The sequence below is a fragment of the Mauremys mutica genome, chromosome 19, assembly GCF_020497125.1.
Source record: "Mauremys mutica isolate MM-2020 ecotype Southern chromosome 19, ASM2049712v1, whole genome shotgun sequence".
Lineage (NCBI taxonomy): Eukaryota > Metazoa > Chordata > Testudines > Geoemydidae > Mauremys > Mauremys mutica.
This window is the reverse complement of record NC_059090.1, coordinates 24,824,687-24,848,620: the sequence shown is the minus strand read 5'-3', so window position 1 is coordinate 24,848,620 and position 23,934 is coordinate 24,824,687. Positions and strand designations below refer to the sequence as shown.

The 23,934-nt window shown below is 52.1% G+C and overlaps 1 protein-coding gene across 16 annotated transcripts in view; it reads right to left on the bottom strand.

Annotated features, from left to right (window-relative positions):
- MYO18A (myosin XVIIIA) overlaps window positions 1-23,934 on the bottom strand; it is a 134,946-nt gene that overhangs the window by 98,227 nt on the left and 12,785 nt on the right. For all 16 annotated transcript variants that reach the window (XM_044993900.1, XM_044993902.1, XM_044993901.1 and 13 more), the window contains one exon: window positions 20,933-22,039. In XM_044993900.1, coding sequence (XP_044849835.1) covers window positions 20,933-21,946 — 1,014 coding nt within the window. In that variant the 5' untranslated portion in view covers window positions 21,947-22,039. Of the gene's footprint in view, window positions 1-20,932; window positions 22,040-23,934 lie in introns of those variants that run through there.

Genomic DNA, 23,934 nt, shown 5'->3' with positions numbered 1-23,934 from the left:
ACAACCAGGATTTCTGCTCCACCAGCAGATTCCTCTCATTCCTCCTCAGAGCCTCACGGAGCAACTGCAGCAGAGACCACCCTAGCCCAGCAGCTAGAGACAGCTCCCTCCTCCTCCTCAGCACCACCTGCCACCCCTCGCCCCAAAGCCCCCAGCCCTGACCTCAGCCCCACCAGCGCCCAAGGCCTATCACAAGTCTATTCAATCCTGGGTGGGGCGTAGGAGCACACACGGTCTAGGCAGGGAACTGGGGCTTGGCAGCGGCTCTGTTTCACTAGGGAGCTGGAGCGCACAGAGCTTACTGGGAGGCAGCTGGTGCTGCTGGGCCAGCCGGAAGCAGGCTAGGGAACTGGCCCAATCACATTGGGCATGAGTCACTGGCCTATAGGATATCATTGCCACAGAGCCCTGAATGGCATGGACCACTCCATCCCAGCAGCCTGCTCCCTTTCATGGGACGGGGGGATCCACAACCCATCGCAGACCCTCTCAGAAGGTATGAGAACCATTTCCCTAAGGGAGACCGTGACCTTACCCCATGGCTTGGGACACTTCCAGCTAGGCAGAGATGGGATGAGCAGGGCAGAGGGGGACAATCCTGTCCTGGCTCCCACGAGCTGGCCTGGAGGGACAGAGCTGGGCTTTTCCCCTCTCCTCTGGAGACCCACGTTCTGACCTGCTCAGTTATCACCAGGACGAGGCCCCTCCTCCCATCACTCCTCACCTGCTGCTCCTAAAACATACCAGAGCAGCCACTCCACCACCTGCCCCTTCCTTCGCTGCCATTTCCAGCAAGGTTCCCCTGCTCCACACCCAGCAACGCGGGATCCAGGCAGCTCGAATGGTGGCTGAACAGGGAGAGACATTACAAACTTTCCTTGGAGAAATACGAAAAAACCCCAAAAGTATCTCCAGGATAATCGGAGCCAGGGAAAAATCCAGAGTATTTCCTGTGTCTCCTGCAACCTCCACTTCAATAGAGCAATACAGGCCAAGCCAAGGGATACAAGTGGGGTCTCCAGCGAGCACTGTAATCAGAGAAAGCCCCCTCCCCTCAGCCCTTCGTTTAGCTCCTAACAGCTCAGCTCTGGGGTTGTGCGTTCAACAAGCCACATCAGACCCGACATTCCCTGCCTAATGCTGAGATGCAGTCCCCGTGGGCCAGCGCTTGGCATCGGGAAGACGGGGAAGTCAGTGGGCTCTCAAGGAGAGAGTGCCTGAGCCACTATTTGGCACCTTTGGCCAGCTAATGCACAGCCAGACTCTACAGTGATACATTTCACAGTGCAGAGACAGGAAATCTCACCAGTGCACCCCCAGAAGGTAGGAAGAGAGGGACTCCCAGAAATCTTCCTCTGGAGTGGGAGATGGCTGGTCTGACCTCTGAGCACAGCACAAGCACCATGTGCACATCTGATGGTGCAGCGAGAGATGACTCCAGAGATAGCGATGTGTGGGGGCACTCAGGGCTCTGCTGGCGCAAACACTGAATATTTGTGGTCTCTCTGAAGTGCTGCAGTGCTCTGGGGCGTCTCTGGAATATTTCTGCCCCTGCCAGAAGAGAACTGCGCATACCTGCTACTTACCAGAAGAATTTAAATGGTAAATAAACAAATACAAACTTGGAGCAGAGCCAGCCTGGCAGAAGAGGTCAGGGGTGAACTTTGGGTGTGAGGGGGCTCTCTGCTCAGAGGCCCCGGCGCATTGCATTGCAGCACCCAAAAGGGCACATTCCTTCCAGCGACGCACATGCCCTGCTCTGCCAACAGTTGCTCTCGTTAGACACTCACTGCAGCATCCACATGACACAGACGGGATGGAGGACATGGGGACAGTGCAACTGGGCACCAATCGTCACAGGTCAGAGCGACAGGAAGTTGCTCCCCGTGGTGGCTGTTCAACGTGTGGGTTCTCAGTCCAGTTCCCAACAGACATCACAAAACACCACAGTCGGCACTAACTAGCCTCCCTGCTGGAAGCCTCCACTGAAAAGGCAGCGAATGAATGGGCCCCAGAAACTGAACTGGGAGGTATTGCCAATACAGAGAAGGACCAGGATATCATACAGGACAATCTGGATGACCTTGTAAACTGGAGTAATAGTAATAGGATGACATTTAATAGTGAACAATGCAAGGTCATGCATTTAGGGATTAATAACAAGCATTTTTGTTATAAGATGAGGAGGCATCAATTGGAAGTAACAGAGGAGGAGAAGGACCTCGGTGTTTTGGTTGATCACAGGATGACTATGAGCCGCCAATGTGATATGGCTGTGAAAAAAGGTAATGCGGTCTTGGGATGCATCAGGCGAGGTATTTCCAGTAGAGATAAGGAGGTGTTAGTACCGTTATACAAGGCACTGGTGAGACCTTATCTGGAAATACTGTGCGCAGTTCTGGTCTCCCATGTTTAAGAAGGATGAATTCAAACTGGAACAGATACAGAGAAGGGCTACTAGGATGATCTGAGGAATGGATCATGTCTTATGAAAGGAGACTGAAAGAGCTTGGCTTGTTTAGCCTAACCAGGAGAGATGATCGCTCTCTATAAATATAGCAGAAGAATAAATACCAGAGAGGGAGAGGAATTATTTAAGCTCAGTACCAATGTGGACACAAGAACAATTGGATATAAACTGGCCATCAGGAAGTTTAGACTTGAAATTAGACGAAGGTTTCTAACCATCAGAGGAGTGAAGTTCTGGAACAGCCTTCCAAGGGGAGCAGTAGAGGCAAAAGACATATCTGGCTTCAAGACTAAGCTTAATAAGTTTATGGAGGGGATGGTATGATGGGATACCCTAATTTTGGCAATTAACTGATCTTTGATGGGACGTTAGATGGGGTGGGATCTGAGTTACTACAGAGAATTCTTTCCTGGGTGTCTGGCTGGTGAGTCTTGCCCACATGCTCAGGGTTTAGCTGATCGCCATATTTGGGGTCAGGAAGGAATTTTCCTCCAGGGCAGATCGGCAGACGCCCTGGGGGTTTTCCGCCTTCCTCTGCAACGTGGGGCACGGGTCACTTGCTGGAGGATTCTCTGCACCTTGAAACGTTTAAACCACGATTTGAGGACTTCAATAGCTCAGACACAGGTTTGATACAGGAGTGAGTGGGTGAGATTCTGGGGCCTGCATTGTGCAGGAGGTCAGACTAGACGATCATAATGGTCCCTTCTGACCTTAAAGTCTATGACCCTATGAACTCCCTTCTCAGTGCAGGCAGGAGGGGCACCAAGGTAACAGACTAGCAGGCTGGGGGCGGGGGGGGAGAGGCATTGCCATAGAGCCTGTGTGCTCCCCTATGGCCCAGATGCCTCTCTGAACTGCTCAAGTCCATATGGCAGGCTGGCAGTCCTGTAGGAACAGGCACCCACAGGAGGGGTCAGAGCCTGCACAGGGGCCTTTTGGGGACGTTTAACCCTTCTGCTTCCTGGAAACGGGAGTGGAACACAATTAACATTGCCCCTTTCTGACCCAAGCGGCGAGTCAGAGTCTGGGGCTCAGGGGCCCTTCCAGCTGGGAGCAGGATTTGGTGGTCGTCAGGTATTGCTCAGAGACAGTTTTGCTTATTTACAAGGAACGTACCAAGTCCGGTCCCTCTGTAGGGAAGATCAAAGAGCAGGACAGAGCTTCCTTTGCTCACAGCACCCAGAGTGCTCTGTTCAACCTGTGCCCCAACCCAGGTTTCTCCAGGGATGACGCTGAACTTTCCAGCTGCCCAGAGGGTTCCGAGCCACAACCTCAGAGCGCTGTCTCCACAGCTATTTTGAGAGCCCTGGTGCAACCCCCGCTAGGCAAGCCTGTCAGCCCGGTGCTGTGTAGACATTTCCCGTGTGGCCCCTCAAGTGCCTCCTAACCATGTCGGTGAAGGGTGTGTTCACATGTCCATGTCGATGAGGTGTGAACCCCACCCATAACAAGGCTGAATCCAGCTCATCACAAGACAGTCACCCAGCTTTCCCAACCCTCCGAAGACTCCGCTGGCGGCCAGGGAGAAGGGTCCTGTGGGGTGTGATTGTAGCTAAGCCGCAGCAGATACCCCAAACTTTCAGGCCTAGCTGCCATGCATTGCCAGCTCTCCGGCTCAGCTGGACTAGGAGAGTCACTGGTGCCATGCAGTGCCCTGCTTTATAGAGCTAGGAAACCTCAGGAGCACCCGCGATGCCAGAGCAGCACTGGGGTGCAAGGCCAGCTCCCGCCCCTTGGGCCTTTCACAAAGGAGGCAGCCTCAGCGCTGGGGGGCCTCTATTTACAGCGTGAAATGAACATACCCACACCCGACACAGCCGTGCGGGGCACTACGGGCCCTGCCTGGTATTATGGCATCTCTCAGAAACCACAAGCATCTGAGGGAACAATTGTTCCGGTCTGTAAAATATTCCCTCTTCCAACATTGCTCCTGCCCGGCTGTCACTTCCCAGAAGAAACACAAGACTTCATACCAAAAGGAAGTGGGCTCCAGGTGGGGCTGGCCACACGGCCACGTGTGCTCAAGGAGTGCCCAGGATCAACGCTTACAGAGACCCTACGCAGCTCAGCTCTCAGACACCCCACAACTGACCAGCTGCTGCCACGAATGCCAAGCGCCGGAACTTAACCATAACCCTTCAACAGCATTGTGAAGGAGGGGCCTGAGAGGCCCGTGGCATCCCGCTCCGCACAGAGGCATGCGTCCCCACTGCAAAACAGGGAGGTTTCTAAAGCAATGGCCAAAATATCTATATCATTTCCTGTTTCCAAAAAATGGATCATTTTTATTTAAATTAAGAACAGAAACATTCCTTGCAGCTTTGCGGGGCCTTGGGGAGAGCACGGGCCTCTCTGCAGCAGGTCTGCACCTTGAGCGGCTCCAGCGGAGCATTCAGACATGAGCGGCTGTCACAGAGTCCCTGGGCGATGCTCTGGAACTGCTCCCCACAAAGCCAGGCAGGACTTTGGGGAGCCTCCTCTCCCTTGGAGCAGACTGTCTGCAGGGCAAGAAGCTCACCCAGCTTCACCTTCCAGGGTCTGACCTTGGAGCATTCAGCCTCCTCTGCCCCTCCGTGTGCTTCCCCCAGCGAGTCCGCCCAGGCGGGGTCCTGGGGAAGCCACCGGGTCCTGCACCCCCACTTCGCAGTCAGACGTGACTCATAGCCAGCCAGTAACACAGAGGTTTATTAGATGACAGGAACAGGGTCTAAAACAGAACTTGCAGGAACAGAGAACGGGACCCCTCAGCTGGGTCCATTCTGGGGCCCAGCGAGCCAGACCCCCATGTCTGCCCTCACTTCCCGTCCCCAGCCAGCTCCCACTTCCCGTCTTCCCTCCAGCCCCTCCTTTCTGGCCTCTCTGCTCCCTTGGTGTTCATACCTCAACTGCTAGAAGAGGGCCTCACCCTCCCTGACTGAACTAACCTCGTTATCTCCAGACTGATTCTTGCCTGCATATTTATACCTGCCTCTGGAAATTTCCATTACATGCATCTGACGAAGTGGGTTTTCACCCACGAAAGCTCATGCTCCAATACGTCTGTTAGTCTGTAAGGTGCCACAGGACTCTCTGTTGCTTTTCTGGCCTTTGTCTCTTTCCCGGGCCAGGAGGTCACCTGATCTCTTTGTTCACCTTTAGCTATTCCCTTGCAGGGGGAAGGGTCCCAGCCATTTGTTGCCAGGAGACAGAGTGTCGGCCATTTATGCACACTGGAGACTTAAGAAATGCATAGGGGAAACCGAGGCACCCACACAGTATTCAGAGGAAACATTAAGAACAGTCCCACTTCGTCACAGCAGCGCTCTGGGGTTTCTCCCTGGAGAGCGTCACAGAGCCGCCCCTGCCCCAGGAGGGGCTGCAACAAGCCAGCAATGTTTCACCGCAAACAGACATTGTGTGATCAGGCTGAACACGCTCAGCTTCACCCTGATTTCACAAGAGCCACTCCACTCGCTCTCCACTCCGGAGGCAAAATCCTCTCCCCAGCACAGTGTCTTTTTCAAAAGCAGCAAAGGCACAAGCTTTACTGGAGCAGGGTCCTTAGTGCGAGAAGGTAACCCAGCCTCCACACCCCGATCGCTTCATTCCTGTAAGGTGTCACAGCTACCAACACACTTGGTGCAGGCACAGCCCTCGTGTCCCATGCAGGAACCCGTGAGCCAGTACTGCCTTGCGAGTCACCGGCTCTGTGCTCCCAATTACTTTGGCTTGCAGAGGATTATAACATTCACAGCTCTGGCTACAGGGGGAGAGCTGCTACATCTTCTTTAGGCCAGAAACGCCTGAGTACCCAGATTTAAAGGGGCTCTTTACAGCAACTCCCCTCAAAAGCAGTTCTGCACGGCAAGGCTACATCCAGGCATGGCAAGTCCCACATGGAACCCCCCAATGTCTGGAGCAGAGGACAGGAGTGGGCCATCTACTTCCACCCTCCACCCTCCTGTGCAAGCAGGAGGGAGACTGAGGGCGTGGGACACTGCTCATGTGGAGCAGAGCACAGCAGGCAGACAGTGAAGCTTTCAGCTGTTCCCCCGTCTTCCTTTTCTGTCATTAAACTCAGCTATTCTGTACCCCAGCTATGGAAAGCCAATAATTAGCACAGGCTTGTACATATCCTATCTCCTCTTACATAGCCCCCGTCACCACGGCGTCTGAGCACATCTATCCTCCCAGCACCCCCGGAGTAAAGGAGTGCTATTAACCCCACATGGGGAACTGAGGCACGGAGAGGAAGAGACAGACTTGCCCAAGGTAACCTAGGGAGGAGGGGACTGAACCCAGAGTCCCCAAGTCCCAGGCCAGCACCCTAACCCTGGACCATCCTGCCTCTCCTATGGAGCTAGTCTACGGGTAACCATACGCTAACCCGTGAGCATCAGTGAATGATCGGGGTGCATGCGTTGGGAACTAACTAGGCCAGAATTCTGACGGCTGCTCATTAGCGTCAGGTTTGCTCTGCAGAAGTGTTCAGCACCCCCTGGAGCTCACTGCATGTTGATATTTCCACCGTTAGGGAACCCACTCCCTGTCTCACGCACGGCATCTTTCAGCTGTCCTGAGCTTTCATGTGCAGACTGTGTGTGTCACAGGGAAAGCGGCAGCAACAGCCAACCCTGCTGCTAACAAGCTGTCTCCCGAAGGATCACGACATTCTGTTACTGCACTCACTCAGAAGAGCCCACAGAGCGAAGGAGGCCCCAGACCCCTGCTGCCAGGTCCCTCAGGGCCCGGTGCTGAGCCTCATCCGCTCTCACAGCTCCAGCTCCCACCCACCCCGAGCTCTGCCCCTCTGTTCAGTCCCACACACCTGACATCTCCTCATAGAATCACAGAATATCAGGGTTGGAACATCTAGTCCAACCCCCTGAATACCCAAACCCCAAATTCCTCAGCCCAGCTGGAAGCACCATCATCCTGCCAGCGCCTCCTCCCCAACTCCGCTCTCCCCTTCGCTCCTCACACATAGTCACTAAACTCCACCTCCTCTTTCTCCAGAGCATCGCCCCAGACCCCTCCCCTAGGCCATGCGACTCCCTCCCCTAGGCCATGCACCTTTATTTACCTAGGAGACGTGTGAGTGTCCTAAACTGACTGCCACACACCCCTGTATTTAGGGAAATCCATCAGGACGGCCACTGAAGACAGCCTGCAGCTTCCCCCTTCTGGAAAAGGGTCACCCCACCAAGCCCAGGGAGAGATTTCCGCTTTCTGGAAGGAGAACAAGGAATAATAGACCCAGCAGGGTCTTCCAAGGGAAGCATAAAGCTCACCCACCACTAACACTGGGGCCGGGGAGTTCCTCCTTGTTCTCCTCTCAGCCCTTAACACTGAAGGTTGGCCTTACACAGGACAGGTCTGTCGCAGCCAGCGGGACCCACCAAAACATGGAAGTCGGTAACCGACAAAGGGTAAGCGTTCAAAGCACAGTGTCAGCCCACCATTGAGGAATGCCATATGCCCAGTCTATAAATGTATCAGAGGGATAAATACTAGGGAGGGAGAGGAATTATTTAAGCTCAGTACCAATGTGGACACAAGAACAAATGGATATAAACTGGCCATCAGGAAGTTTAGACTTGAAATTAGACGATTTCTAACCATCAGAGGAGTGAAGCTCTGGAACAGCCTTCCAAGGGGAGCAGTGGAGGCAAAAGACATATCTGGCTTCAAGACTAAGCTTGATAAGTTTATGGAGGGGATGGTATGATGGGATAGCCTAATTTTGGCAATTAATTGATCTTTGATTATTAGCAGTAAATATGCCCAATGGCCTGTGATGGGATGTTAGATGGGATGGGATCTGAGTTACTACAGAGAATTCTTTCCTGGGTGCTGGCTGGTGAGTCTTGCCCACACGCTCAGGGTTTAGCTGATCGCCATATTCAGGGTCGGGAAGGAATTTTCCTCCAGGGCAGATTGGCAGACGCCCTGGGGGTTTTCCACCTTCCTCTGCAACGTGGGGCACGGGTCACTTGCTGGAGGATTCTCTGCACCTTGAAGTGTTTAAACCACGATTTGAGGACTTCAATAGCTCAGACATAGGTGTGACGAAGTGGGACGGTTCTTAATGTTTCCTCTGAATGCTGCAGGGGTGCCTCAGTTTCCCCTATGCATTTCTTAAGTCTCTAGGTGGTGGGATAAAGGGGAGTAATTGTTGCAGAGCAAAGGGTCGGTGCACGTAAATGGCCGACACTCGGTCTCCACATGAGTGGGTGGGTGAGATTCTGTGGCCTGTGTTGGGCAGGAGGTCAGACTAGATCAGTGGTCCCCAACACGGTGCCCGCGGGTGCCATGGCGCCCGCCGGGGCATTTATGTGCACCCGCCTAGTGCCCAGCAGGGGAGAGAAGCTGTGGCCCTGCGCCTGACGGGGACAGAGAACTCAGGCTGCAGGCACCGGTGCTCTCTGTCCCTGGTGCTCTCGGTCCCTGGTGCTCTCGGTCCCTGGCAGGCGCGGGGCTGCAGCTTTTCTCCGGCTTCTCCGGGGCTGCAGGCTGCGGGCACCGGTGCTCTCTGTCCCTGTGCTCTCTGTCCCTGGCAGGCGCGGGGCTGCAGCTTTTCTCCGGGACTGCAGGCGCCAGCGTTCTCTGTCCCTGGCAAGCGTGGGGCTGTGGCTTCTCTTCGGCTTCTCCGGCGCTGCAGGCTGTGGGCGCCGGTGTTCTCTGTCCCCAGCAGGCGCGGGGCCGCGGCTTAAGCCAGAGAGAAGCTGCAGCCCCGCCCCTGCCGGGGACAGAGAACTCCAGGGCTGCAGGCTTCATTCTATGTTAAAGTAAGAATAATAAATATATTTGGACCAGCAGTTCAACAATGTTTTACTTTTTTTAAAATAAATAAGATGAAAACTGTTTATATTTATTTTGTAAAATATTTTGTAGATAAAAAAGAGCAAATTCACATGGTAAGATGAAAGAGTAATTGCCGAATAATTTAATTAATACCTTTTACATGTAAAATTACCCTTTTTATCTTATGGATTCCTATATTATGTAATATTAAATATGATGTTTTTTGTATTATTTAATGTACAAACAGAAAATAAGCCTTGAAAAATTGTTGGCGCCCGCCACACTCCCGAAAACATGATTATGCTACTGGCCACAAAAAGGTTGGGGACCACTGGACTAGATGATCATGATGGTTCCCTCTGACCTTGAAGTCTATGACTCTATGCCAGTCTGTTTGCTTTGGCAGCCTGTCTGTTCCTGGGAGATCCTGCAGGCAGTCCTGAACAGCCGAGCATAGTTCAGAGCTGAACCCCGATGCCCATCTCACTGCGGGGCGTGGAGGAGAGCGGGGAATCCATCACTTCATCTGGGTGAAACATTCTGAGCGGGTGGGGTGATGAATACGACGTAATCCCCTCTTCCAGGGAAAACCCCTCCCTCTGCTGTCCCCATTATAAGGGGGTTGGGGGAATATCTTTCATTGGACCAGCTTCTGCTGTTTTGAGAGACAAGCTTTCAAGCTACACACAGAGCTCTTCTGCAGGGCTGGGAAATGTGCTCAGAGTGTCTCAGCTAAATACAAGGTGCACAAATCATTTAGCATAAGTAGCAACACCCTGGCTACATTTCCCAGGCCTGCAGAAGAGCTCTGTGTAGCTGGAAGGCTTGTCTCGTACACCAGCAAAAGCAGGTCCAATGAGAGATATTCCCTCACCTCTGTCTCTCTCTATCCTGGTACTGACATGCCTACCACACCCCCCAGCACAAGAAACAGGCCCGTAGAAGCAGGAATTGGGAATGGAGAATGGAGTCCCCCAAAGCACTTTCACACACTTGTGATTGCCATGGAAGCTGGGGATGCAGCAAGGAGCTCTGAAACTCCACCTCTCTCCTCCCACTTCCAGGCCCAGAGTATCAAACCCCCCGCATGCTCCCACGCTACAGCCAGGGGTCCTTACACCACTAGTTCTCTCCAGTGCTCCAGGCAAAGCACCCTAACCCCAGATACTCTCCCGTTGCTCCCCAGTTCCCGCATGGCACTGGCTCTCCCATTTCTTGGACATGCTTTCCAGCCCCTTAAGAGTGCAGAGCTGGGGCCCTGCTCCAGGAGCTCTCTGGTGAGACACTCCACGCTCCTGATGACTGGGTGAAATCAGGCGTTCAAACAAATCGGTGCCATGAGACCCTCGCTGCCCAAAGGACATCCATGGAGCTCTCCCAGCATGAGCAGTCACCTTCACCGTCTCAGCTTCCTCAGCCGAAGAACCAACGAGATCCATTCCAAGGGTTTCTTTGGGGCACCAGCCATGGATTCCGAGCTCTCCTCTCTCACGCGGGCAGGAGAGATCCCCGCCCATCACAGGTCTGCTCAGACACAGCCAACAAAGCCAGTTAAAAACAGCAGCTGTGACACTGTATTCTAGTGACTATTAATCAACGAACCTGCACAAAACAAGGGCTTCCGCCCTCTCCGGAGGCGGACACACATTCCGAACTACAAAGGGAATGAAAACCTCAGACCTAAGCTGCCATCACTCTCAACAGAAACAGCAACAAAGAGTTATGAAAACACCAGAGTTACAAACTGGCCAGTCAACCACGCACCTAATTTGGAACCACAAGTACGCAATCAGGCAGCAGCAGAGACAAAAATAAAAGCAAATATAGTACAGTACTGTGCTAAACGTAAATAAAGGGAAAGTTTAAAAAAGATTTAACTAGGTAAGGAAACTGTTTCTGTGCTTGTTTCATTTAAATTAAGATGCTTAAAAGTGGCATTTTCCTTCTGCATAGTAAAGGAAAATAGAAAGGAGCAGAAACTCTGGCAAATGAAGTGTACAAATATAATTAGGAGGCCAAAAACGAATTTGAGAAACAGCCAGCTAAAGACTAAAAAGTAATAGTAAAAAACATTTTTAAGTACATTAGAAGCCAGCTAAACAACCAGTGGGGCCACTGGACAATCGAGGTGCTAGAGCAGCACTCAAGGATGATAAGGCCATTGTGGAGAAACTAAATGAATTTTTTGCATCGGCCTTTGCGGATGAGGATGTGAGGGAGATTCTCAAACCTGAGCCATTCTTTTTAGGTGACAAATCTGAGGAACTGTCCCAGATTGAGGTGTCAGTAGAGGAGGTTTTGGAACAAATTGATAAACTAAACAGTAATAAGTCACCAGGACCAGATGATATCAGCCAAGAGTTCTGAGGGAACTCAAATGTGAAACTGCAGAACTACTAACTGTAGTTTGTAACCTAGCATTTAAATCAGCTTCTGTACCACATGACTGGAGGACAGCTAATGTGACGCCAATTTTTAAAAAGGGCTCCAGAGGTGATCCCGACAATTACAGGATTACAGGCCAGTAGGCCTGACGTCAGTACCGGGCAAAGTGGTTGAAACTATAGTCAAGAATAAAATTGTCAGGCACATACATGAACATAAATTTGTTGGGGAAGAGCCAACATGGTTTTTGTAAAGGGAAATCATCCCTCACCAATCTACAAGAATTCTTTGAGGGGGTCAACAAGGATGTGGACAAGGGGGGTCCAGTGGATATAGTGTATTTAGATTTTCAGAAAGCCTTTCACAAGGGCCCTCACCAAAGGCTCTTAAGCAAAGTAAACTGTCATGGGATAAGAGGGAAGATCCTCACATGGATTGGTAACTGGTTACAAGACAGGGGGAAAAAGGGTAGGAATAAATGGTCAGTTTTCAGAATGGAGAGAGGTAGATAGTGGTGTCCCCAGGGGGCTGTACTGGGCCCAGTCCTATTCAACATATTCATAAATGATCTGGGAAAAGGGGTAAACAGAGAGGGGGCAAAATTTGCAGGTGATACAAAACTACTCAAGATAGTTAAGTCCCAGGCAGACTGCGAAGAGCTACAAATGGATCTCACAAAACTTGGGTGACGGGGCAACAAAATGGCAGATGAAATTCAATGTTGATAAATGCAAAGTAATAAATGTTGGAAAACATCATCCCAACTATACATATAAAATGATGGGGTCTAATTTAGCTGTTACCACTCAAGAAAGAGATCTTGGAGTTATTGTGGATAGTTCTCTGAAAACATCCACTCAATGTGCAGCGGCAGTCAAAAAAGCAAACAGAATATTGGGAATCCTTAAGAAAGGGATAGATAATAAGACAGAAAGTATCATATTGCCTCTATATAAATCCATGGTACGCCCACATCTTGAATACTAAATGCAGATGTGGTCGCCCCATCTCACAAAAGATATATTGGAATTGGAAAAGGTCCAGAAAAGGGCAACAAAAATGATTAGGGATATAGAATGGCTGCCATATGAGGAGAGATTAATAAAACTGGGACTTTTCAGCCTGGAAAAGAGATGACTACGGAGAGATATGATAGAGGTCTATGAAATCATGACTGGTATGGAGAAAGTAAATAAGGAAGTGTTATTTACTCCTCATAACATGAGAACTAGGGGTCACCAAATGAAATTAATAAGCAGCAGGTTTAAAGAAACATAAGGAAGTATTTCTTCACACAAAGCACAGTCAACCTGTGGAACTCCTTGCCAGAGGATGTTGTGAAGGTCAAGACTATAAGAGGGTTCAAAAAAGAACTAGATCAGTTCATGGAGGATAGGTCCATCAATGGCTATTAGCCAGGCTGGGCAGGGTGGTGTCCATAGCCTCTGTTTGCCAGAAGCGGAGAATGGGCAACAGAGGATGGCTCACTTGATGATTCCCTGTTCTGTTCATTCCCTCTGGGGCACCTGGCATTAGCCACTGTCAGTAGACAGGATACTGGGCTAGATGGACCTTTGGTCTGACCCAGTATGGCCGCTCTTATGTAAAGCTTCAAAGCTGTATTAAGTCAATGTTCAGTAGTTAACTTCTGAAAGACCAACCATAACGTTTTGTTCAGAGTTACCAATGTTGCAAGAGACTTCTGGCCCGTGCACCTGCTCTCTCCTGGTTCCTCTGCAGCTTTGGGTGGCTTCCCTGGGTTCAGGGTCACATTCAACTGGCTGCATGTTCAGTTTACATTTCACTCTGCCCTGCCATTTATAGCAGCAAGGGGCTTTGGGGTCTTGTGATATTCAAAGCGCCGTCTAAACCTACGTTCTCATTAACACTGGACTAACCCTCTGCCTGGGTCTCTCCCTCCCGTCACTGGCCTGAGGCGCAAGTCATTTCAGACCCCGAGGCACACCAGCCATGCGCTGGGCTAGCGGCAGCTGAAACATTAACAATGTAGCCACACTGCCTAGGAACAAACATCCTGACAGCAAACCAGCAGCCCGGGAATTTGGTGAAGCCTCCAAGTTATTTCACCCTTTCTTGGGACTGGTCACGGGGAAAGGGTTTGCCAAGACAGGAACAGGACATACTTCAGAGACTAGCGATGCCAACAAGGGGCTGTTCTCCCTCGAGGTGCGCCACGTACATGATCCAACCAGCCAGCTAGGTCTCTGGCTGCTCTAGGGCTAAAGGAAAGCACGAGATGCAGGTATGTCAAAGAGGCAGCACAAGCCAGTAGCACCAGGGCTCTGAGCTCTGTTCCCAGCTTTGCTGCAGACTGGTTGTGCAGCCTTGGGCAAGTCTGTGCCTCAGTTTCCCCATCTGTACTTCGGGATAACACCACAGCTTCCTCTTGAAAGCACTGTGTGATTAGGGATGTGAAGTGCTGTAACGAGCTAAGTATTGACAACAGCTGAGGATTAAAAGGTCTCCTCATACACAATGCACCCGTCCTCCAACTAGCTACACTCGGCCCACTAACCACTACACTACAGTTCACACAGGAGAGCCTCCTCCTGCTGTCATGGACTCAATACCACACAGAGATGGCCCGGGTGATGGACTAACACTTTTCTTTCCAACACAGGGCAGGTTCCCCAAGGACACATCTCAGTGCTCTCTGTTCACTCAAAGTCACGGGACGATCCTTAGCTGCGAAGACTGACACTGTGAAACAGTCTTGTGTCCTCCGTGTCCTCCTGCTCAGTTCTACCCCCTTCCTCCCACATCATTTGGAGACAATATGGGCTTGTTCTCATCTCTTTCGCCAGCCCTCCAGGAGTTGGATGGTGATGCTGTGTTCTTGTAAGGCTGTTCTTGCTGCTGTGTGACACTGTAGCCACGCTGGTGAGCAAGGGGTGCCGGCATCACTTGATCGTAAGGATAAATGCAGAAGGGAAACATTTAGTTTGAAGAACTGGAAAGAATTATTTCAGCTTTGCAAAACATAAGGAAGAAAGAACAGGATCCTTGTGGCACCTTAGAGACTAACACATTTATTTGAGAATAAGCTTTCATGGGCTACAGCCCATTTCATCGGATGCATATAGTGGAAAATACAGTAGGAAGATATATACACAGAGAATGTGAAACAATGGGTGTTCCCATACACACTATAAGGAGAGTGATCATTAAGGTGTGTATATAGTGTGTATGGGAACACCCATTCCACGACACAGACAAGCCACAGCAGCATACGGAAGAGCAGGGATTGCTCCTGCCAGCAACGAGGAGGTCAAATCTGCTCATCTACCCTACAAACCCTCCTCTCAGGACATCGCCAGCAAAGTGTCATCAGCACAGAAGGCAGCTATCCACAGCGCAGCAACCTGCTCCCCAAGACACACGCTACATCAGCATCATCACCCATACTGACATCGCCTCTTTCATAATCAAACATGCATCTCTGGCTACAGTGATTTGAAAGATTCCAATCAGCTTTCTTATGATTCTGAGACGAGGTCAACAGACCGAGGAGACAGCTGGGGGGCAGGGGAGAGGTGTCCGCAACCATCAGAACTTTCCTGCAGCCTAAATACACAGGTGCCGCAGGAGAGGAGGGAAAGGAAGCTAGACTCAGTCAGGGGAACTGCAGGCACACGGGGGTACATGCTACTGGCTTCTCAACAACTGCAGCTCCAGCTGCTCTGACTGTACCTGAGTCTCTCTTTATTTTCCAATTCAGCATAACTCTAGCAAAATCAGTCTGAGTGCCTGGGCTGGTCTCCACAGGCTGACCAGGAGGCTTCTGCAAGCATCACATTCAGCCAATACCTGCCAAACACCACAACTGTATCACAACGTGCACTACAGCATAACCAGCAACACAAGCAATGAGGTCCAAGCTCAGTAGTCACTCGGGGTGGAATTCGCCTCTCTGTGCACAGGGCCAGCACAACGCCGATGCTCCACCGGGCCTAGCTAGCAATGCTCTGAGGCCTGAAGTAGGATCCGAGTAGTAGTTAGGCCTTGTGGTGACCCTCACTCCCTAAATCGGCCCATTAGGGCAGTCCACATAGGCTGTAGCTTAATGCACCAAGTTCTGCACTGCCTCCTAGGCCCCAGGTGGAGGTGCTGCCTTAACTCAGAATCTCTTTGCTTGTATGTCAGCCATGAAGTACACTGTTAAAGCTCTCAGACAAGCATAAATCCATCCACCTGAACGCCAGAGGGTCTGGCTGGATCCATCTGCTAAGCAAAGCTGTGTGTGTTAAACCAGGGCCTTGCTGCTTCCCATCTCCTCTTCTCTGCCTACTTGATCCTGCAGCGAAGGGATGGCATTTCATTCGCATCCACTGCAGCAGGCTCTCCGGTCACAAACGTTAGCTAAGACTCTGCTGTAGGATGAAGCAGAAGAAACCAAGTTGGGGGGTGGAGGCAAGTTCTAATTCAAAACACAAATATCTGCCAAGTGGTTGCACAGAACGTGCCTGGCCCAGGCAGCTGATACTTACATGTCCCATTGTGCTGACTCCGTGAGAAGGGCTGCCTGCAGTTAGTTTATCGCTTGTGGGAAGGAATATCTCCATTTTTGAAAAAGGGGGGAGTGGAGGAGGGGTTAGTTGGTTGTTAATTATTCCAGAGCTAAGTACCAAAAAGCTATGCTTACTGTAGGGCCTACCCAATCAAAGCAACAGGCACTACAAGAGTGTACACAGTACATGCTCCCAGAGCTTCCCTGCTGCCATCTCTTACAAGGCCCAGGTTACACTGTTGATGCCTGTTCTCATTTAACTAAGGAGTGATTCTGAACAGATTTAGCTAAATTGGAGCAATTTTGAGTGTGGACATTCTGATTTAAACCTGGCTGATAATGGTTGCAAGCTAACTCACCACAACCAGTTTTAAACCAACGAAAGGGTCTGCACCAGTGTAACTGCTCTTGTTCAGTATGGATATAGACAAGCCGTGCAGAACAAATGGCAGCAAGTGCATCCTGGAGCCTTCCCACCAGGTGACACATGGGTGTCCGCCAGGGATGCCCATAAGCTGCCATTCTGCATTGAAGACACTGCCTGTGCCTCATGATATCACCTGCTGCACGCAGACCTTTGGCTCACCCTTTGGATCCTGAAGCCATTTTATTCCCCTGGCAAGGCAAAGACCCCAGCAAAACCTTGGCCCATTCAGATGCTCAGAACACCAGTGCAAAACGAAAGGCAAGGGCCTTTGCTGCTATTTGCTATGAGGATGATTTGCATTAGAGAGAGCTCCCAGTCTGACAAGACACAGCAGGTCTCCTGCAGCCCAGATCTCCCCCCCCAAGCTGGTCTGAAAACCACCAGGACAAGAGTAACATTGGGAGCCCAGGTCTTCCACATGAGCTGAGGGTCAGGTGCTGAGAAGTGCATGCACAGCCCAGAGACCGGCGCCTTTCCTCCCCACTCTAACTCGGTACCAGGCAAACATAGCCGTTTGGCTTTTACTTGGAGAGCTTCCTTGAACCCACTCGCCACTGAAAGAGACTTCTTAGATTTTGTCGGTTTCTATTATGCTGCCCATTTCCTTAGGACTTCCTACTCATTTCTGCACCATAAACATCTGGCAGGTCGTTTAGCAGCTGATCCTACACTGCTGGCTGCATGCTTTACAATACGCATCCCTTTGGCAGAAGCCTGAAACAAGGCCAATCTTTTATTCTTTCTAGACGTAAAGGGTATCCTTGTACAGGCAGTGGGAGGTAAAATGCAAGTGCATCTCTCCGTGTCAGAGGCTGGCTTAACTCTTCAGGGTCCTCACATTTTGGGGAGCTTTGCCCAAACTTAAAATGACCCTGTCAGAATGAGAAGCTGTTAGTCAACAAGCCAATTTAGAGTGTAGCTGGGTGGCCACTGTACCAGGAAGCAGGATACGGGCCACCGCGCCATCACATTACCGTCTACACAGCACCACAGTGCACTTGGTACATCACAAACGACGCACTGCGATTTATAAAACACACCTGTCCCACCCTGTGCTACACATACGACACTACTTCAATAATCCCCCCTTGGGAGACACCTCCAGATACCCAGAGCGGCTCAACGTGGCTACGCTAAAGCACCCTTTCTGCAAGGCGGGACTATGGGGATGCCGCTGGCGGTGAGCAGCAAAGCTTATTTCCCTCTAGGATCGGACTACTATATGCAGAAACATTCCCCACTGAAACTACAGGAGACGCATCTAGACCTGGAGCCACCACACACACACGGCTCACAGCTGCAGAACACAGACTCTGAGCCAGGCGCCTGACGCTCCAGAACCTCAGCACCTGCCAAGCTCCCCGGCTCTCTGCAGCAGCAGACACGCTTCGGTTTGTTGTGTATCTCCTCCAACCCGGCTTCTGGAAACTCATTAGCACTTCCCTGTCCCACTCCCCTCCACTGCTCATGTGGGCAGAGCAAAGCCAGACCCTGGAACGGGACTGTGCTGAGCAAAACCGGCCCTGCCCCACACTGCTAGCACCTTCCTGGGTTGTTGAACCCCGACCCTCCTGTAGCTTCCCACCAGGGATGCTGTTTGTTTTCTTTATACACGTCCCTCCCTGGGAACAATAAAACTAAACTAGTCAGCTTCACTTTTGTTCAAGTCAGTTCACACACAGGTTCTCATGCCCCAGCCCAGCTCCGCAATGCCAACACACTGGCAGGGGAAGGGTTAAATCCAACCAAGAACACTGTTTTCATTACACTCGAAACAGGAAAATGCCAGGATTTGATTTCATTTATTTATTTTTACACAAAGCTACACACTGGACCTAAACCACTAGATCATGTCCCTTTAAATAGCTTATCCTGTTTTCCAGGGCTAATTACCCAGGAGGCTCTCAGCTCGCCGGGGTCACCACGAACCAGCCACAGAGCACAGCCACTTTGGAAGCAGCACAGAATGTTGTGGCAAAATTAACCCTTTGCAGGTGGCATTTTCTATCAACCAAACAATAGGTTCTATCAACCATGCCATAAGCGTTTGCTCCTCTTTATTAGGGATGTAAAAGGTTAACTGGTAAGCAATAGTCTTACCGGTTAACCTGCCTTAACTGTTAACCCCGGGTCGGCCGGCCGACCCTAGCCCCGCCGGCGGGATCGGCCCCAGCCACTTAATTGGTTAACTACTTAAATGACAGATTTTTAATCTTTTAAATGGTTAATTTTTTAGATGGTATTTACATGAAAGCCTGTCAGTATTTAGTATCTGGATTACCTGAGCCACCAGAACAGCAAGTGAGCAATCTTTTCACTTTCCTTTAAACAGCAGCAACACACTTAGTTATCTGATATGTACAACAATCCACTCCCTTGTTCAAGGGATTCAAAGGCATTACAGAGCTGGGCTTTCCAAGACTGCTTCCTGCAACACAAAGTGCTACTGGAGCCTGCAGAGCTACCAGGAAAATTTACCGTTCTCCAGAAGAAACAAAAAATCTATTGGCCCCCATTCCACAAACCGAGAGTCTAGTGAAAAAACTAGGGATATTTTACTTGCTTCCCGCAGTGAGCGGGCAAGAGGCATTTTGCATGGTTGTGCTAGAAGGACACAACGTTTTCTTAAGGGCATGTTTACACTAGAAAATCTCATTTCAGTTTACACCTGCCCTGGCAATGTCAAACATGGCTTAGCACTCAGTGTAGACAAGGACTGTCCTGCTGAAAGTCATGTCAGCTGGTCGCAAACCACCTGAGGCGCAATGTTAACTGACACATCTCTGCCCACACAATGAGTGAAACCTGGCTAGGCCCTGGCAGGTAGCAAAGCTAACAACTGTAGCCAGGGCGGCTCTGTTCCCATCTGACCAGCACCTTATATCCTCCCAGTCCTTCACACCACAGGCAAGGTATTTCCAAGGCCCGACTCCAACATGTAATAACTCCCCAGGGGGAAGAAGAGAGTTCAAATAGGTCAAGAGATCCAGATCTCAGCTACTGCAATGGATCCAAGTCTGGGTCCTACTGGCCTGTGGGAATGAAGAACAGCCTTTAACGGAGGGAACCTCTGACCACATTCTCCCGTTCCCCTCCCCTGGCTCTCTGCATATGGAGCAGTGACAAGCACATCAGAGCATGTGAGCTAAGGGCCTACATATGTCATCACAGAGAAACTGGGTACGAGCCCTGTGGTTCTATTACCCCACAATCCACATACAGCCTAGTAGCTGGCTCACTCCACAGGCCTGAATCAGGCCCCAGGAGCAGTCCAGGAGGTTACATTTATAATGCAGGCATAAGGAGCACCAAGAACAGCGTCTATATAGGGATCTACCCCAGGGAGCCCAGGCAGACCCTGCAGGCTGCTGTGATGACTTGCCAGGAGTCCAGGGCACCAAAGTCTGTGGAACACACAGCTGACCACAGAAGCTATCGTCAGTACGATAAAAAGAAATGCCTGCACGAGGTGCCAGCAGACACGCCAGGTCCACAAGGCTCTCTCCCACCAACAGCTTGTCACGGAGTGGGGGGGAGTCAGGCCCTGCACCCTCGGCTTCCTGCAATTCACCGTGACTCTCAGCCAGCCAGCAAAACAGAAGGTTTATTGGGGGTGGGGTCTGGGAGGCCAGAGCCTCATCTGGGCTCCCCTCCCTTTTCCCAGCCAGCTCCAAACTGAAACTCCCTCCAGCCTCTCACTCAGCCTCCCCCCGGCTCCTCCCCCTGCCTTTGTCCAGTGTCCCAGGCAGAGGTGTCACCTGGCCTCCAACCCCCGTCCTGGGTTCTCATGTCACGTGCTCAGGTATCCTCTCTCAAGGAAAGTCTGCCATCCCCAATGCAGCGAGTCCCAGCAAAACTCCCCTGCAACCTTCCCAGGCCAACACTCCCCACTCAGCATTCACAGAACACATTAAGAACATTCCCACTTTGTCACAAGCTGCTCCGAGTTCTCTTTTCAAGGGGCATCCCGCAAACCTGTGAAGGGCGGCAGTGACTGGCCCAAACACACACATCCGCTCCCCAAAAATCTCCAGCAACACCAGGCGAAGCCTTTCAAGCTGCTATTACGTTAAATTGCCAAACCTGAGCCATGTTGGGGGCCGGACGCTGATAGCATTTCCCAGAATCCACTGCTCCTCACTCCCTATTCCTTTCAGATGGGAAGAGCTTAGGGCACTGCCCTCTCCCTAGTCACAAACCAGTGCCCACGTGCGCCATCCCCCAACCTCAGAGCTGCCAGGGGAGCAGAGCTGGCTACCTCCAGGGCTGGTCAGCACTGCACGAACCAGAGACGGACACACTTTAGCAACGAGCGACAGCAATGGTGGCTACTCACATCCCAGGCCGCTCTGCGCAGCCCCTCGCTGCTCCTCAGCCAGCAGCGGCTCAGCTCGCTCAGCTCCAGGATGGGCTGCACTTTCAGCCGCACAGTCTCCCCTGACTGCCGGATCATCTCCACTATCTCGTCCCGAGATTTGTTCTCCACGTTCCGGCCGTTGATTTCCACCAGCCGGTCCCCCGGCACCAACCCCAATGCCAGGTCCTTGGTGCCAGCCCCCGGCTCCGCAAAGTGCACCACCCGCCTGTACACCTGCCCGTCAGGGGCCCGGTCCAGCATGGTCGTGCGACGCAGAGAGAATCCAAAGTCACCAGTGTTACGCCGCTGCAGCTCCAGCTCCCGGGGCACGGGGGGCTGGGGCGGCACCACCACGGGCAGCCTCAGCTCAGCAGCAAACCTCTTGCTGACCACCTCGGGCACCCTGGCTCGCAGCGCCGATGATGAGGGGGCCCTCAGGTGGCCCACGGGTGCTCCCTGCTTGCTGAGCTGAGCCTCCAGCATGCGCACCTCCACCTGCGGGGAAGGGGCTGCCGAGTGCTCGGAGGGCGTGGAGGTCTCCGAAGCACTCTCGTCCCGGCTCTTCTGGGAGAAGGAGAACCTCTTGACAATCATTTGGGAGTTCTGCTTGGCCAGGGAGCCGAACTTGGCCGCCCGCTGCAGGACCGAGCCCTTGAAGTTGGTGTCGTCCACCTTGAGGTCATCACTGGAGCTGGCTGTGCTGAGATGGCCCGAGTCCAGGATCACGCTGCCCCGGTTGCTGTCTGAGTCTATGTCAGTGAGGTGCAGGTCTGAGCCACTGGCCACCTTGATGGGAATGGGGTGGGAGATCTCCAGCCGGGACTTGGACTCTCTCTTGGAGCTGCGGCTGAGGTTGAAAAAGCCCCTGCGCAGGCTCATCTCCTCCAGGCTCTTGAGCTCGGCTGCCGACATCCGCTCCTTTTTCTCCTTCTTGTCCTTCTTCTCCTTCCTCGACCCATCTTTGTCTTTGTCCTTTTTCTTCAAGTTGAACATGTTGGAAGGGCTCCAAAGGGCAGGAGGCCGCTGAGGGCTAGCGGCAGCTGCTCTACAGCTCTGGATCCTGCTGCCTTTCTGCTGGGTCTCCTGCTGCACAGGCAAAGAACAAAAAGAAAACATCTTGTTAGCCAGAGGAGCTCACACAACTGGCACCTCCCAACTCCCCAGCCTGGACCTATGGCCCAGCCCCCCAAACCCAGACTCTGCTGCTCTCTGGCTCACACTGGCCACTCCCCACCAGGGCACATACCAGGCTATCGAGCCCGCAGCTCCTCTGATGGCAACAGGAGCTGCGCACACGGGTCGAGGGGTGACGAAGTGGGACTGTCCTTAATGTTTCCTCTGAATACTGTAGGGGTGCCTCAGTTTCCCCTTCGCATTTCTTAAGTCACTAGATGGTGGGATAAAGGCCAGTGTGCATAAATGGCCAACACTCTGTCTCCTGGCAACTAATGGCCGGGGAGGGGATGCGAAAGGTGTGGGAGAACAAAGAGATCAGGTGACCTCCTGGCCCGGGAAAGAGACAAAGGCCAGAGAGGAGGGGCTGGAGGGGGTTTCAGTCTGGAGCTGGCTGGGGACAGGAAGTGAGGGCAGACATGGGTGTCTGGCTCACTGCCCCCCAAAATGGACCCGGCCAAGGGGTCCTGATCTCTGTACCTACAAGCTCTGTTTTAGACCGTGTTCCTGTCATCTAATAAACCTCTGTGTTACTGGCTGGTTGAGTCACGTCTGACTGCGAAGTGGGGGTGCAGGACCCTGTGGCTTCCCCAAGACCCCGCCTGGGTGGACTCGTTGTGGGAAGCGCACGGAGGGGCAGAGGATGCTGAATGCTCCAAGGTCAGACCCAGGAAGGTGAAACCATGTGAGCTTGCCCTGAAGTCAGTCTGCTCACAGAGAGGAGACTTCACCAGAGTCCTAACTGGCTTTGTAGGGAGCAGTTCCAGAGCATCGCCCGGGGACTCCGTGACACAAGGGCACAGGGCAGCCCACCTTTTCCTGTTGCATTTGAGATAGACGTGCCAGCGAAGCCATCCCAGGGATGGGATTCCAAACACCTCAATCCTAGGAGGCTGGTTCCCAGCCCAGCCTGGTGTTAAGCAAGCTACCGCAAGCGTTCCATGGGCTCTGCAAAGCGAGGGGGTGGCTCACAGACAGCCGCAAGTGGACAAGGGCCCATGTCACAAGATACATCATTCGCTCCCTATGGCCTGACCCTGGGAGGCAGCGAGCATCGGCATCTCCATTGGACTCAGGCCCCGATTAACAACCCCAACCGAGACGCCAAGGAACAAATGAGCCACTGGGACCAAACTCCCCTCAGCCCAACAACAACTGGATGGAACAGCATTCCCACACACCACCCCTTGCCTCCCCGCCCCGGTGCACAGGCAGGGCTGAGGAGCACGGCTGGGAGAGGCAGAAAAAGCTCATCTCTATGGCTGTCAATCTAGCAGCTTTCAACAGCACTGAAGATTCTCCCCAGTAAGGAGAGGATGCGGGTGCCCTGCAGAGCTGTGTGTGCAGCCCACCCACCCACACTCCTCCTGGATGCCCGAACACAGCAAATGACCCTCTGCCAGGGAGAGAAAACAGGGTTAACAGAAGGCTCCTGCATACAAGCTTTTCTGCCCTCCTCTCTCGCTCAAAGGTAACGGTACTGGGAGACCCCAGCATGGCGCATCACAGGCAGAATAAGGTGGATGTCAGAGGCGGATGGAAAAGCTTCTTCCAAAGACAATTCCAGATCCCAAATCAGCTCAGGTCACATGGGCACGTCTTGAAACAAAATCCCCTTCTTCTGCCCCCATCCCTCTACCTGTCAAGACCTGAACTTCCTCCCCTGCTTCTAACCTCTAAAGGAGAATTTCCCATGCATCCATCCCCTGCTGTGCCTTAGGCAGGGCAGGCCAGCAGCTGCAGGGGCATGCAGGTCTCGCCAAGTAAAAGGAATTGCTTTTCAGAGTCTGATTTTACTTGCAGGGTTT